The sequence below is a fragment of the Argopecten irradians genome, chromosome 15, assembly GCF_041381155.1.
Source record: "Argopecten irradians isolate NY chromosome 15, Ai_NY, whole genome shotgun sequence".
Lineage (NCBI taxonomy): Eukaryota > Metazoa > Mollusca > Bivalvia > Pectinida > Pectinidae > Argopecten > Argopecten irradians.
Genome location: NC_091148.1, coordinates 30,808,482 through 30,824,896, shown reverse-complemented (window position 1 = coordinate 30,824,896; position 16,415 = coordinate 30,808,482). Strand labels below are relative to the sequence as shown.

Below are 16,415 nucleotides of genomic sequence, written 5' to 3'. Positions count from 1 at the left end.
TCAAATGATGAATGCCATTTATTCTCTGTCGGCGGTGGAGCATCTTTAACAGACATATATGGAAGACCTCGTTGAAATATATCACGTTTCGACAGGCAAAATGCTTATATTATTTCAAAGTTTTAATCGAATGGGTGTTACACTAAGTTGAAAAAGGATAATTCCTTTTTGATTTTACTGAATGGGAAATTAAGTTACTTTCATATGAAATAAGTTTCAAAGAATCTAATGAGATTTATACCAGAGATTTTTGATATATCAAGGAAATCTTTAAAATTCTTGAAATCAAATCATTGTGAATTTAATTTCATTTCATTCATAGATTCTATTGTTATATTTTCATAGATATTAACAGAAACATATATTATGTATATATGTATCTGATATTAAATGTGAACAATTATTGAAAGAAATATCAATCGATATACATTTAGATAAGTATCAACACAGGTAACTCTTACAGGTAAATTTACCTGTTGGCATTGGGACTGCTTTTAGGAAAAAGACTATAAACACTGTCACAACAAACTACCCTACAGGTAAATCCAAAATGTTGGCGTTCAGTGATACACCCAATGAATGTATATCAGATTAACTTGACCACAGGTAAGAAGTGTTGAGTGAAAGGTAGAAATAATGGAAAGCTTTACCAATCGGTATTACAACTGAATAAATGAAAAAAACCTTCGAAATGGCCCCTATGTCTGTTTGTTTTTGTACGTTTGATTAATTAACACCCTTGTGTAGGATGATTTTGAAAGGGAAATTATCACTCCTTCCAACAGTAGTAACCTTTTTGTGAAGACGTGCTAGAAATGTGATTTTTAGCCGTCAAACTAGGTGGATTAGAAGTTTTGTCCCGGGGAGCTTTCCATCCTTTACGTGTATAGTACGATATAGAGCATGATTTTACCTTTAATCTAGACCCCTCAAAAATCTAAAATGGTCTATGTGCACTCTGGTGGGTCCATAATTATATAACTGTTATATAACTATTCTCTGGTCACTGTGTAGTGTGTATGAAGCGCGGGTGTGTGTTCTGGGAGATTGTGGTGTATTCGTGTTGTGTCTTCTTGTATAGTGGAACTCTTGTCCTTTTTATAGTGCTATATCACTGAAGCATACCGCCGAAGACACCAAGCAATACACCCCACCCGGTAACACTTTACTGACATCGGGCAATCCAGTTGGGCTCATATATAGAACAGATTGAGTACATGATAGTATTCTGTCAGACCCGATTGTTCACTGGATAATTATAGATTTCCTCAGTAAAATTATTTTCTGATATTTCTGGTAAGTATAGCTAGATAACAATGAATTTGGAAAGTCAGATTGAAACTACTATTTAAAATATCGATTTAGATTATTGATCGGTAAATCGTTAGAATTTTAAAAATATTTTATCGCAGAATTAATTTTATGTAAAAATTCCAAGTTGGGAGTTTGAACTTAAAGTTATAGAACATGCTAGCTGAATTTGGTTCATCAGTTTTAATAGTATATTCCAAAGTCATTTTGTTGGTTGGTGTCATCACCGTAAACATTTCAAAATGCAGATAAAAGCGACAATCACAATACCTCTGTTCAAATCCGGATTTTCTCACTCTCGCTTCAGCTCCGGTGTCATTACCATCCAATAACTGGATTATATGTAGTTACATTATACCAGTGTAATAACCACTCCGACATCGGTATCTGGTGTTGGGGGCTAGTAGAAAGTCAGACACCTTAACCATTTAGATATCGGGATCTGGTGTTCGGGGCTAGTAGAAAGTCAGACAACTAAACCACTCCGACATCGGGATCTGCTGTTCGGGGCAAGTAGAATGTCAGACAACTTAACCATTTAGATATCGGGATCTGGTGTTCGGGGCTAGTAGAAAGTCAGACACCTTAACCACTCAGACATCGGGATCTGGTGTTCGGGGCTAGTAGAATGTCAGACAACTTAACCACTCAGACATCGGTATCTGGTGTTCATGGCTAGTAGAAAGTCAGACACCTTAATCATTTAGATATCGGGATCTGGTGTTCGGGGCTAGTAGAAAGTCAGACACCTTAACCATTTAGATATCGGGATCTGGTGTTCGGGGCTAGTAGAAAGTCAGACACCTTAACCATTTAGATATATGGATCTGGTGTTCGGGGCTAGTAGAAAGTCAGACAACTTAACTATTTAGATATCGGGATCTGGTGTTCGGGGCTAGTAGAAAGTCAGACATCTTAACCACTTAGATATCGGGATCTGGTGTTCGGGGCTAGTAGAAAGTCAGACACCTTAACCATTTAGATATCGGGATCTGGTGTTCGGGGCTAGTAGAAAGTCAGACAACTTAACCATTTAGATATCGGGATCTGGTGTTCGGGGCTAGAAGAAAGTCAGACAACTTAACCATTTAGATATCGGGATCTGGTGTTCGAGGCTAGTAGAAAGTCAGACAACTTAACCACTCAGACATCGGGATTTGGTGTTCGGGGCTTGTAGAAAGTCAGACACCTTAACCACTCAGACATCATGATCTGCTGTTCGGGGCTTGTAGAATGTCAGACAACTCAACCATTTAGATATCGGGATCTGTTTTTCGAGGCTTGTAGAATGTCAGACAACTTAACCATTTAGATATCGGGATCTGGTGTTCGGGCTAATAGAATGTCGGACATCTTAACCACTCAGACATCCGGATCTGTTTTTTGAGGCTTGTAGAAAGTCAGACAACTTAACCATTTAGATATCGGGATCTGGTGTTCTGGGCTAATAGAAAGTCAGACATCTTAACCACTCAGACATCGGGATCTGGTGTTCGGGGCTAATAGCATGTCAGACGTCTTAACCACTCAGACATCGGGATCTGGTGTTCAGAGCTAGTAGAATGTCAGACACCTTAACCACTCAGACATCGGGATCTGGTGTTCTGGGCTAGTAGAAAGTCAGACATCTTAACCACTCAGACATCGGGATTTGGTGTTCAGAGCTAGTAGAATGTCAGACACCTTAACCACTCAGACATCGGGATCTGGTGTTCTGGGCTAGTAGAAAGTCAGACATCTTAACCACTCAGACATCGGGATCTGGTGTTCGGGGCTAATAGCATGTCAGACGTCTTAACCACTCAGACATCGGGATTTGGTGTTCAGAGCTAGTAGAATGTCAGACACCTAAACCACTCAGACATCGGGATCTGGTGTTCAGGGCTAGTAGAAAGTCAGACACCTTAACCACTCAGACATCGGGATTTGGTGTTCAGAGCTAGTAGAATGTCAGACACCTTAACCACTCAGACATCGGGATCTGGTGTTCAGGGCTAGTAGAATGTCAGACAACTTAACCACTCAGACATCGGGATTTGGTGTTCAGGGCTAGTAGAATGTCAGACAACTTAACCACTCAGACATCGGGATTTGGTGTTCAGAGCTAGTAGAATGTCAGACAACTTAACCACTCAGACATCGGGATCTGGTGTTAAGGGCTAGTAGAATGTCAGACACCTAAACCACTTAGATATAGGGATCTGGTGTTCGGGGCTAGTAGAAAGTCAGACACCTTAACCACTCAGACATCGAGGTCTGTTGTTGGGGGTAGTAGAATGTCAGACACCAATTATAGATGGGTTCCAGTATATTGATGCTCAATTTTGATTTCTTACAATATTAACAAATTTGGTATTTAAACTCATATAACAGAAATTAAACCCAGAAAATACAAAACGTAACTTTGCTTGAAACCTCTTTGATTAGTCGCTCACCGTGACAGGTGCTAGTGGGAGAATGGCAGACATATTTCTCAGTCACTCGCCGATTAGTTTTTCTGTTACAGTGTAAACAAAGTAAGAAAGACAAGCTGTATTCAGTATCATGGAATGTTTCCTCCATAAAATTTTAATGTAAAATGTACATGATGGCAAGATGATTGTTATCGGCAAAACTTATGGCATAATATAATTGGATGGATTTCAATGATCACTATTTTACATTGGTTTTAATTCATTAAGACAATAGCGCTGGCAATGGAAACGAGGCACACGGCGTTATGACGTCACTATAATATTCAAACTATAAAATATCCCCATATGTTTTTGAAAATGGTTGACATGAAATACAATAAAATAACGAGGGATCAGATTAGACTAAGAACCATGTATCCATACATATTGTAAGTGTTAAGACACTTAAGTAACGAACAGATTTTTGTTTCAAAAAGTAAGGCACTTAACGGCAATCGCCAGTTTCTCCCCCTATTACCCAAATTCTCACAATTATTTACATCAATTGACAACCGAATGTTCTCTATAAAAGATACCATGGTGTATAAGTAATATGTATGTGTACATACAAATAATTCATCAAACTTTTCGCAGCAATCTGCATGTTTGTCAAGACACAAAAACATTCATGCTTTTGGATATATGAAAAAAATGTATACAACTCACAAACAAACAGAAACGGTAAGTTGTAGTCACATTCAGATATGTTAGAGTTACTTCCCTTTATATGGACGGGATCAGAATGTAATGTTGACCTGTTCACCCTTCCGTGGCGATAAACAAATATTTGTATTTGTTAGTACCAGATCATTACACACACAATACTATACGGCCCATTGTTAACCTTATAAACGTTATATTTTAAACGTACTTTTTGTTAAGCATTTATCAATCAAACAAAAATCTTACCAAAAGTCAATATATTTACATTTAAATTGAATTGAAATTAGTACATACGACCAGCAAATTGTAGTCTACAATTTAATTCCACATTTGTATAGTGTTATTACAAATTGTTAAGTGATTTCTGTAGGTATGCTTCCATCTAAACATTCACAAGGTATTAAAAAAAAACAATTTTACAGTACATAATTTCTGTGTTGTAACGAACGTTATAAGGCACCTGTTTGAATGATTTCCACAGCTTAATTCATCAAACATTATGGTTTTCAATTTATGAAGATAAATTCACAATTATGGCACCTACAACTTTAAGGGATAAAAACGCGGAATAACAAAGTCACCACGACAATAAGTTTGTTGATGGTCCAGAGATATAGTTACTCACAAAAGGAGAAACCAGAATGTCAAACTTTGGCTAATAATAACAAATTCAAAACATCACAAACATTTACACCAATGTTTGTTTTAACACAATGCCTAGTGGCATTGAAAACATGATGAACAACATTTAGGTACATTGTAGTTTAACTCATCTATCCCCGCGCACTTATTTAGATTCTTCTAAAACAAACTCCAGGCTAGTCTATTATAAAATTCCAGGGGTGAATGAGTTTCCAAATCTTCACGGGACCATATGCCATGAAATTGCCTATGTCTTTAAAGTCTATGATTCGACAATTAGAAAATTTAGTTTAAATCAGTAAAATTATGATTTGATTTTTCTGTGCATAATAATAAAATTATGTGAAAAATTAAACTAACGAACATGATTCTATTACATAAATAATAATTACATATATACATATGTGATATTTACCCTAGAAAACATGTACACTTCTACATTGTTCTACCACTCAATACAGCCTGTGGTAGTCCGCTAAGACAAGTCTCCACTGAATACACCCATAATAGAACATACAATTTACCCTGCTAAAATTCTCATTATGAAAATCTAATCCCTACAAGTCATGTATGATTGAAAAATAAAAATTTTTGATTGTTTGAAAAATGACAGGCTAGTCTCTATCTCAAAACTGTCAGCTCATTTTATATGTATTACCTCATCCTCAAAAAGTTAAAACGTAATAACTATATTTATTACTTGATTGATTTGGAACTAGTGTGTATATTTTACCGAATATATATCAAGATAAAGAGGATAGACTTAATGCTTCCCACAAACAGATACTGGAGCGACCACAAAGTCGTCATACTTATGATATCTGTACATATAGATAGGATTTTTTTCCATGAACACAATGATATAAAAGAGAAAAAATCTGAAGTATTTCCCAGGACATATATATTGAATTGTGCAAAATATTGATTTCTAAACTCAAACTTCTGCTTCGTAATGCATTTTTCTGTCGTATTTCATTATGCAGAGTTATTTCACAATACAAAGATATCTGTTCATGCAAATGCATATTGTCTGCTGCAATAATGTTTGCATGAGAAAACGACGTCGTTTCCACACAAAAAATGATAATGTTCTTCAATAAATTGATAACGTTCTTTCACACAAACACGACTTTCTTTCACATAAACTGATGTCGTCACACCCATATATGACTTCCCACACTAATGAAGTTATATCGAACTATCACACAAACTATGACGTTCTAACACACGAAATGATGACGTTTTATCACACAAACTGATGACGTTTAAAAACTTCACTAACAATGCTTTCTGAAATTTAATTGACATCAAATTCATTGTCTACTTGCATGCTTCACTGTCATCAATATCAATTCACGAAACGATTTTCAACCTCACAAAAGATATGATAAATCCTCGATTATAGTTACTCAATTAACCATTTTGACGTCACTACCGAAAATGAGTTTTCGACGTCATAGAAAATGAATGAATATTTAACTTTGTGACAAATTGATAAACGATATATATAATCAAAATGATTTCGCATCAATACACTGTGTATTGAAAGCCTACCTTCAAATTAACTACATGAAGTATATGCTTTTATTAATCTAAATTGAAGTGAAGACAAAAATATATACAATATCAAATAATATATCGTTTTGTACCACGGTAAGCCTATGTTTATTATTATGCAGATTCCTGTCTCGTTTTAACGTATACCCGAGAATGGTTACATAGCATCAGACGTCCATCTACTTATCAACCTACTTTAATGTTTAAGAGTATATCACGAAAAATTAAAATAATCAAATACAAAACGATATGCATCAGTTCCAAACGATATTCAAATAACCTAATAATATCTCTTTTAAATCCCCAATTTTCACTTTTAAGCTACTTAACCAATCGGAACACTTCATCTGATCCGAACACTCGTTGATGACTTAGGGCAACAGCCAAGGTGTTCCGATCGGGACTTCCGATTGGTAGGGAATCAGTGGAAAGGTACGTGATTGACACCGAATAACCACTGAATTTACAGAGGCATCAATGCTTGTTTCAGGCTTTCTGTCTCAACTAATTTACTCTAGAAAAAATAAGAAAAAAAAAAAAAAAAAACAGAAAAAATTAATGTCATTATAAAGATATTCCATTTCTCCTTGTTCTCCAGTATCAACGTACCCTGAAAATACAGCCTAATGTAACCATATAAGGTCACATACAGTTATCCAATCATATTATGTCGTTTGATCACGTGTTGATTGTTTTCATTTTTTTTTTTTCGAAAATTTGTCTCGAATCCGGAATCGTCACTAAATGCAATTTAAAATAAAGCGTTTTCCTGACAAATAGTTCTTGGTCGAATTCCAGTAATTTTCAGTCATTAATATACAACTTTTTTGTAATCGTTTTTTTATGAAATTCCTGAGAATAATTAAATGATATGTGAACTTGTTCTGTTAACAAAAATGCATTTTCCCTTTCCTTTAAGCAGCTAGGCAATCCACATTTAGACATATATTTGTTTTAATCGTTTATCCTATTTGCAACCATTTCGAAAAAAAATGATTACTTCAGTTCCCGAAGAAAATGACAACAGTTTAATTCAACCAGATTCCCTTAGCCATAACATGTCTAAAAGGGCTGCTAAATATCATAAATTTAACATAACAAAAAAAAATGTATAAACAATAGTCATTAGATACCGTCTTATTATGTGTACTTGTGAATGCAATTATGATTTCACATGCTTAGTTTAGCTTTGTATTATTAACTGAATAATTGACACAATTACAACTGCTTCAACAGTTAAAATATTCCACCTCACACGATACATTACTTCTCATTTTATAGTAATATTAATTCATATGAAATGTTAGCTGCTCTGCTGGCTTTTATCTTGATGTTACATTTGATATCGAATGTAAAAATGCCCAACCGCCGGCACCAACATTATCGCCGCAGGCTTAAAACGAAAAGAATAAGGCCCATTATTTCCCTTGACGAGGAACCTTTGGTTCAACGGAAATTATTCTTTTGACCCCCGGAAAATATCGGAGTATGTTTAAACAAGTCTTTACATGCAATGTTAGCGACAAAGAAATGTGTACAAATTGAATGTAAACATCTCTAACATCCATGACCACAAAATATCCTACTGAGTAAAGAAAAGGTGTAGTTTCGATATGACTTCAAATAATTTTACTTAGGTCCCAAGCGCATGCGCCACTATCACATTTGCCGCTACTAATTCTGCGTAACGATCGCTGCCTTGAGTTGAACAATATCACCGCCAGGTGGCGTTCCTTCTGGAGAGGCTCGCAAGTTCGTTTCCGACTCCATACCAATAGAAACAGGAATAGCTTTTGGAGGCGAAGGTTCGAATATGTGGGGTTCCTGCTTCAAAACGAGGTTCTGATTCATGGCTAGGGCGCGTTCGATACTGTAATCCGGGCTTAGATGATGTATGGATGGAAGAACCCCGGGTGGCGGGCTGCCGACCTGTAGGAGCGCAGGGGGAGGAGTGCTTAGAGCAGCTAGCACTGAGCCGTGTGTCTGATAAAGATTTGGATAGGAAGACATCAGAGGTTTCATCTCAGTCACTGGAAATAAAAGTAAGAGAATATAAACATTGAGGAAATGTTTGAAGCTTGACACAGAGGTTCAGTATGCAGACAGATGGAAACATTTATGTCTGTATGAATTCTATTTCAGAGATTTAAAATTGAGATTAAGTTGTTCTAGATCTGAGTATATTTTTTCATATTTTCTTATCCATTTTCTCCAAGAAAAATAAACGTCAATGAATGCAAATAACATATTTTAAGATGTAGAAACGGAATATTTGGAATATTTCAATACTCAGGTCAACACTATAAGTGTCCAACCGTCAATTCAAACAAAAAATGTGTCACATTTTAAATAATATCAACACATCATATTAACACTTACCTGACGAGTTATCTGCCTTTGTCGCTGACAGGTCTAGCAGGCCGGTAGAGGGCGCTGACACATGAGGCTGATGATGATGGAGGGGGAAGTGTTGCTGTTGATTGTGTTGCGGCTGATGTTGTTGCTGCTGATGTTGCTGTTGATGTTGGTGTTGTTGTTGTTGCTGCTGTTGTTGTTGTTGCTGAAGTTGCTGATGTTCAACGTGAAGGGACACTTCTTTATTAGAGGGCGATTTTTTAGAGCTGGTCTTGGGTTTTCGTTTTCGAGTCTGAATCCCGTCTTTCTTCATTGACATCGGCCGATTTACCTGGAGGAAACATTAAAATATATTATATTGTTTGATATTATCCAAGATTTCTGAAGAAACGATCATATTTGCGATGACGCTTATGACACCTGACAGTACACGGATAAATCGAAAAAATAGTAGTCTGTGTATTTATGAGTTCCGATTTCGGACAAAGGATATAAGGATTAAGTTCTGCTGTGAATAACATACCTGATGCAGTTTGTAGTAAAGGCCGCATGCGTTACATACGGGTTCTCCTTCTCCATTTCGCCGCCAGAGGGTGGTAGTAGTGGTCCCACAATTCACACAAGACAGTCCCATCCGGTTCCGGTTGTTGTTGTTCGCCTGTAACAATAAAATGTAAACAAAAGGTTGATGTCTTTCTTTAGCAATCCCCTTTTTCAAATCAGTCGTCTTTTGTTTAATAACGATTTGTCACCAGTCCTATGACAAAATATAATTTTAAACAACCACGAGGGAGAGCTATGGAACTACACGAACGTCTTTTTCACGCGGTGTGACCAAGTTCAACCGCAGCATTTATTCAATATTACGCCATACAAGCCGATGAAAAGCATCTTCAGAGCGTGCGGACATTAACAGGGTTTACATGAAGGCCGTCCTTCCAGGCCATTAGTTGTAAATAAGACACTCTGCCTAACCACCAAACCAAACAGCCGACCACGTCCAGAATTCCGAATGGAATACCATGGTATGGAGGATAGACAGGATAGAGATTCGTGTTTTACCAAAAATACTGGTTACTGATATATCGATATATATATTTGTCATTATAACAATGTGCATAATCAAATACAAAGTTGGTATTTTGATTTTGTACAGCAAATTATTAATGATGCCTGGTCGTGCCAATGAATGAGCCACTGTCACTTTGAACTTTACATCGCTTTATAACATAACTGTGTACAAGCAATGCAACACAAAAATGCAATTTTGACATTGTGCCCAAATGGTATTTGTACAACGTTTAGGAAAACAAATATTGATCATATAATTTATAGAGGAGCTACTTGGTCATAATCACATTGCATTTTAAATTATTTTAAAAGTTTTATGTAAATAAGATTTATATCCAATGAAAGTTAAGTTTTTGACCTAGGTTTATGATCAGACTGAAATGAAAGACCAGCACACGAAAGTCGTGACAAACTGTATTTATTTGGATTCGTGTACATTTGAGACACTAAGTTGTATACCCATGTATCAATGACCATCAGAATTGAGGAAAATCTTGGTGGGTTTTTTCCTTTAACATTTCTGCATTTTTCATCTCCAATAAACCGTTACGCTTTCACAGCAAAAATGCGCATAACTGTCCATCATTCTTGTCAAAAAAGAAGTTTATCTCGGGAGCTCTGTACTGGCTCGATGTGTTTGAAGTTATGCCTCATAAATTACGCTCGTGCGTTTGTACGAGGCATGACGGATTCGCGTAAATATTTATCACAGTTTTCACATTTTCCAGATATGTGCGGCGTATTATGTATCAAATATAGATTAGCTATACATAATATTGTCTAAAGGCGCGCGCTGGCGTCAGACATTGGTTTCATTCTGGCGATAATTGGGTTTATTCTGCTCCAAGATAGAGCGTCAAACGTCAGTTTAAGTTCAATAATAAACATTTGTTTGAATTCCGTAAGTTCGTCTACATCAAAAAACACTTGAAGCAAGCCAAAAAACTATTTCCACTCGTGAATATTATCCGGTGATACAAATTCCTGGCTCGTATTTTGTCCCGCTATTTAAAATGTTAATATGTCACCAGCTCGATGTTAAAGGGAGATAATCAACTCAATAAAAATGGGAGATAACCAGAGTTCCAATGGTCTGGTGATAAAGGGAGATAATAATAATGTAAATAGTCTCGCATTTCAGGCAGTTAACTCTCATGTAAAGTACTAAAAACAATTTAGCAGGGACTATTCTTTTAACGAATATTTCTTTATGATATTTGTGGTTCCAAATGTACTCTGATTGGTTGTAGCTGGGTAACACAATCGCCTCAGACTTTGATGTACCAAGTTCGAATCAAAACATCCAAGAACATAATTTACAAAAAAACAACAACCCATTATTAATCGTGAAAAGGATAATTTAAAGATCCCGAATGGCAAATGCTTTATTTTCTCACATTTACATATATCACAAAAAAAATATAAATCTAGTTTTGTTTATTTCCGTAAACACGTTTATGGAGAAAGCATGGATTAATAGAATCTCACATGGGCCTGTAAAGTGGACAGGGATTTATCCCATACTTCACAGGGATATCCCGCGGTTGCTAGGGAAAATAAAAGGGCTAATAAAATCTGTTACCTGTAAGTGAACAGGTTATTTCAGTCGAGGGCTAAGATTTTGTAACATAATCCCAACCGAGGCGTTAGCCGAGGTTGGGATGTTACAAAATCTTAGCCCGAGACTGAGATAACCCGATCTCGATCACTTATAGGTAATAGATTTTTTCCTCGTGCCTCTAAGATATAACAAAACACATCTATATACGCGTTCAGAGTGTAAAACTATCCCGTCATGGGCCGCCTGGTTCAAAGCCGATTAACCATTTTATCTGCGCTTCGATTTCAGTCATTCCGCATAAAACTGTAGTTCGGTTGTATCAAAGACAAACGATGATCAATCGGTACATACTGTTTTCATAAATACAAACAACAACCAAACAATGCATGGTAAATGACTGAATGCACATATTTCTAATAATATTGATTATCTGACGCTTGTGACGTCACCGGTTCGAGAGTTTGACGTCACATGGTGCGGACTTTTACATGAATGGCGTAAAATTCCGCCAAAATTCGCGTAAAGGTACCAGAGAGATCGGACGAGATAGAAAAATCTAGCACCGGGTATCATGTGAGATTTCCCTGTCCGAGTTGCGAGAAATCTCTATCTTACACAGGGGGGTGTAAGACATCTCACACGCGCTAGACAATAACATGACGTCATCAATACATGCGACGTCCCTGCGGCGCGAATTGTAGTCGACGTCATCAATTTTGACGCATAACGACGTTCCTGCGATAATCGCGCGATGAAAAAGCTGGAAACCAAGTGGAATTTCATCATTTTTTCTCGGCAAGCCTCGGGTTGATCGGCCAAAATCTTTCACTCGGGTTGAGATATATCCCTGTCCACTTCACAGACCCATGTAAGGTTCTATTTATCTCAACCCGAGTGAAAGGTTTTGGCCGTCAACCCTCGGCTTTTGGGTTGATGGCCAAAATCTTTTACGAGGGTTGAGATATCCCTGTCCACTTCACAGACCCATGTTTGATTCTTTTTATCCCATTAATAGTAGAAAAAAATAATAAAAATTCCACTTGGTTTACAGCTTTTTCATCGCGCCATTATCGCAGAAACGTCGTTATGTGTCAAAATTGATGACGTCGACGACAATGCGCGCCGCAGTGACGTCGCATGTATTGATGACGTCACGTTATTGTCTAGCACGTGTGAGCTGTCTTACATCCCCTGTGTAAAATAGAGATATCTTTTCCCTATCAACCACGGGATATCCATGTGAAGTATGGGAGAAAACGATGTCTTGGACAGGTTCCACTACGGATATTGTTTGCAGCAGAGTTTGGGTACAAATATTTCATATACACTAGCTACACATCATCCGTCATAGTTCTAAACTTTAAATATTTGGCATATAATATAACTCAATGTATAATTCGAGAGAGCGGAAACAAAGCATTAACATCGTCTGACTAATGGAACTCTTCGGTATTAAAGTCTTAAAACTAACCGAGGGCCAAACTCCTTAATAATCCTCGACGTGGATACGTTAAACGAACTTTCTCAGCAAGATGCCCGTGTCTTTCGAAACGTTTTAGGGATTTTTGTTCAGTTTTATAAGTTAGAGATGTCTGCGGTATGGTTAATCCTGGTACGGTTGAAAGCGATTAATCTTACATTAGATAGGAGTGCTAGTCATTCTTTGTCATAAGCAGAGATGTTCCGAATGTACTCAAGGTTTGATCGTGAATACTTGGCAGCGCTACGGCTGCTGGCTTTAATGCCCAGCGGTGGGCAGTACCGTAAACCTATCCAGTGACGGCTGACTAGGGATAGAAGATAGATCTATGACTTCTTACTTGTAATGTTCGAAACATTCTATTGGGCTCTCTGTAGATCCGTCAGACCTTGAGCAGGGTTCTTGAAATATTTTGATGTTGCTTAGGTTGTTGACTTACGATTTTTTTTCTTTTATTTCTTTATGAATTATCAACTTTTGGCACAACATGGGTATTATTCATCAACCAGGAATTTCTTGATAAGATTTTAACTTCGATCTAAGATCAATGTTTAGATTCATAAACGTTTCAGTTTTAAGTTACTGTAAATTGTGTTTAATCAAAAGTATGGAGAAGTTACTTGTCGATGTATCAACTCTCGGTACATTGTGCGCTCTTATTGGGTTCAAATGTTTTTTTAACATATTGATATATTTTTTTAGTATTGGATTTTCAAGGTCATTCTAAAACGTGGTTAATATCATGTTATCTCCCTTTATCGTCACTAGAGATAGCGAGATAGACTGCTATAAAATGATCAGTGACTAAGATAAGAACATACCTGGTATACGTATGGCTCGATCATCGGTCAGAATTTGGTGAACCCGTTCTGACTGTTAATCTCTCTGATATTCTACTATTATTAACTTAGCTTGAATTAGGTTAAATAATGCGGTAACATTTGCTTGTCAAAAGCGGAAATGGATAGTCTTTTTAACTATTAAGTATTTCATAGTATTATTCAAAATTGTTTCTTATTTGAAACCCCTTGACCACTAATGTTAATCTGGGTTTATTTTGATTACATCGGAATTCTCTAGTCCAGTCCAAGGGGATATAAGAATTAGTTACAGATTATATAATCATGGACCCACCAGAGTGCCCTTAGACCATTTTTAAACGTTTAAGAGGTCTAGATTAAAACAAACGATAAAAATCATACTCTACATGGTACTATATACGAGTATTACGTATGTCAGCAGATAACATGACGTAACGACGGGTGTTAGAACCAGATAATCGTATTATAACTACATAGATAAGAAGTTCGATTCTTAGTACACTCCGGTCATGTCGCTACTGTGACATTAACATTGAAATGACAGCAGGTCAGTACTTCGCCGAGGGGTTCGGTGCGCAAGTATTTACTTAGGTTAATGGCGAAGCCACTGGTGGTCGGGAGGTTGTTCTTCGGCAGGAAATGACAAGTTCCCATGTGATTACGTCACTTCCTTACCCGTTTGGAAAGGCTTATTCGGAATATAAAAATAATTGCGATAAGTGCATGTATATCTGGACCCACACTCTAATGGACAAACCGTCCATAGAGCAAATCTATACTTCGTATGTTATTATTCCCCCAGCACGGGCTCAGTCAGGTACCCTCGCAAGGTTCACGACTACAAGTCCCAGACCAGGAAGGATTTACCGGATCTAAGGGGAGACTACTCTATTAATCAACTCGGTAGAGTTGGGGGTCTTAATAGCGAGTTATAAGGCACAAGGATTATGGACATGTTAATTGAATTTTACCATACATTAAAGGTCTAATTGTAGTTAGTAAGGTACCGGTATAGGGGGTCGACTTGGTATTTCCGGCGATGATTTTCTAAAGCCTGCCTGTCTCGAAGAAACTCTCGCTCGGTATGTTTAATGTCCTACCAACACTGATTCAACAGTCAAGGTCATTAAAAGACGTGACAGGTTTATGAATGGAGGTAATTCGGAGTACCCGGAGAAAAACCGTCGACCAGCGGTCAATGCGTGGCAACTGTCCTACATGATTCGAACTCGCGACCCAGCGTTGGAAGATGTGCGATAATATGTCGATATGTATTAACCACTAGACCACTGCAAATCCTCTAAGTCTCTTATATTTTCATTTTCACTTTGAAATTATCACAGAATCTGAGAAGAATCATACTGCCAAATTTCATAATCTGCTGTTTGTCATTAGCGTCTTCGCCTGTGTTAATACATAATTAAAATGACAAAACTTTCTAATAATATCTGCCCTTAAGATTACACCATACGACTGTTCATTCCTATATCAGCACCAAACCCATTTTTTCCCTAGACCCTATCGCCAAAAAAATAGTCGTTCCAACTGTAATGATTCCAATTAGTTCAGTTTGATAAAAACATGCGTAAAAATCAGACTATATAATGTTCAGGTTGAGACGAGACGATGTGTTTAGATGAGGGAGTGATAATTCCTGGTTTGATCTTTTTGGCAGTAATTAATGAGTTCTTATCGGTTTGAAATAGTTTCCTGAGATGGAAAACCATCGGTTTGTTTTACAAATAATTGCGACTCAAAAAAACGATTTTACTAATTGGATGTTCGGAATATTCCAAGAAAACTGAACTGTGAATGATATAATTATGTACATTTTAGACCTGCTCGGTCACTATTTCTTCAATCTATCAGGGCCACGTTTCGCTAAAATACCTAATTCTGAGATGGTCCCGTAGGAAATCATTACAGAGGCTGGGGCAGTTCTACAAAGTCCGGGGCAGTTCTACAAAGTCTGTGGCAGTTCTACAACGGCTGGGACAGTTCTACAAAGGCTGGGGCAGTTCTACAGAGGCTGGGGCAGTTCTACAAAGGCTGGGACAGTTCTACAAAGGCTGGGGCAGTTCTACAGAGGCTTGGGCAGTTCTACAAAGGCTGGGACAGTTCTACAAAGGCTGGGCAGTTATACAAAGTCTGGGGCATTTCTACAAAGGCTGGGGCAGTTCTACAAAGGCTGGAACAGTTCTACAGAGGCTGGGGCAGTTCTACAAAGTCTGGGACAGTTCTACAGAGGCTGGGACGGTTCTACAAAGGCTGGGCCGTTCTACAAAGTCTGGGACAGTTCTACAGAGGCTGGGACAGTTCTACGAAGGCTGGATCAGTTCTACAAAGTCTGAGACAGTTCTACAAAGTCTGAGACAGTTCTACAAAGGCTGGGACAGTTCTACAAAGTCTGGGACGGTTCTACAGAGGCTGGGTCAGTTCTACAAAGGCTGGAGCAGTTCTACAAAGTCTGTGACAGTTCTTTAGAAGCTGGGGCAGTTCTA

The 16,415-nt window shown here is 37.5% G+C and overlaps 1 protein-coding gene across 2 annotated transcripts in view; it reads right to left on the bottom strand.

Moving 5' to 3' along the window:
* Window positions 1–3,846: 3,846 nt before the first annotated feature.
* The window catches only part of LOC138309112 (uncharacterized), a 39,319-nt gene continuing 26,750 nt past the window's right edge, over window positions 3,847–16,415 (bottom strand). For both annotated transcript variants that reach the window (XM_069250251.1, XM_069250253.1), the window contains exons 5-7: window positions 9,505–9,639; window positions 9,006–9,312; window positions 3,847–8,656 (exon numbers count right to left, since the gene is read on the bottom strand). In XM_069250251.1, the coding sequence (XP_069106352.1) occupies window positions 8,301–8,656; window positions 9,006–9,312; window positions 9,505–9,639 (798 nt within the window). In that variant the 3' untranslated portion in view covers window positions 3,847–8,300. The remainder of the gene's footprint in view (window positions 8,657–9,005; window positions 9,313–9,504; window positions 9,640–16,415) is intronic.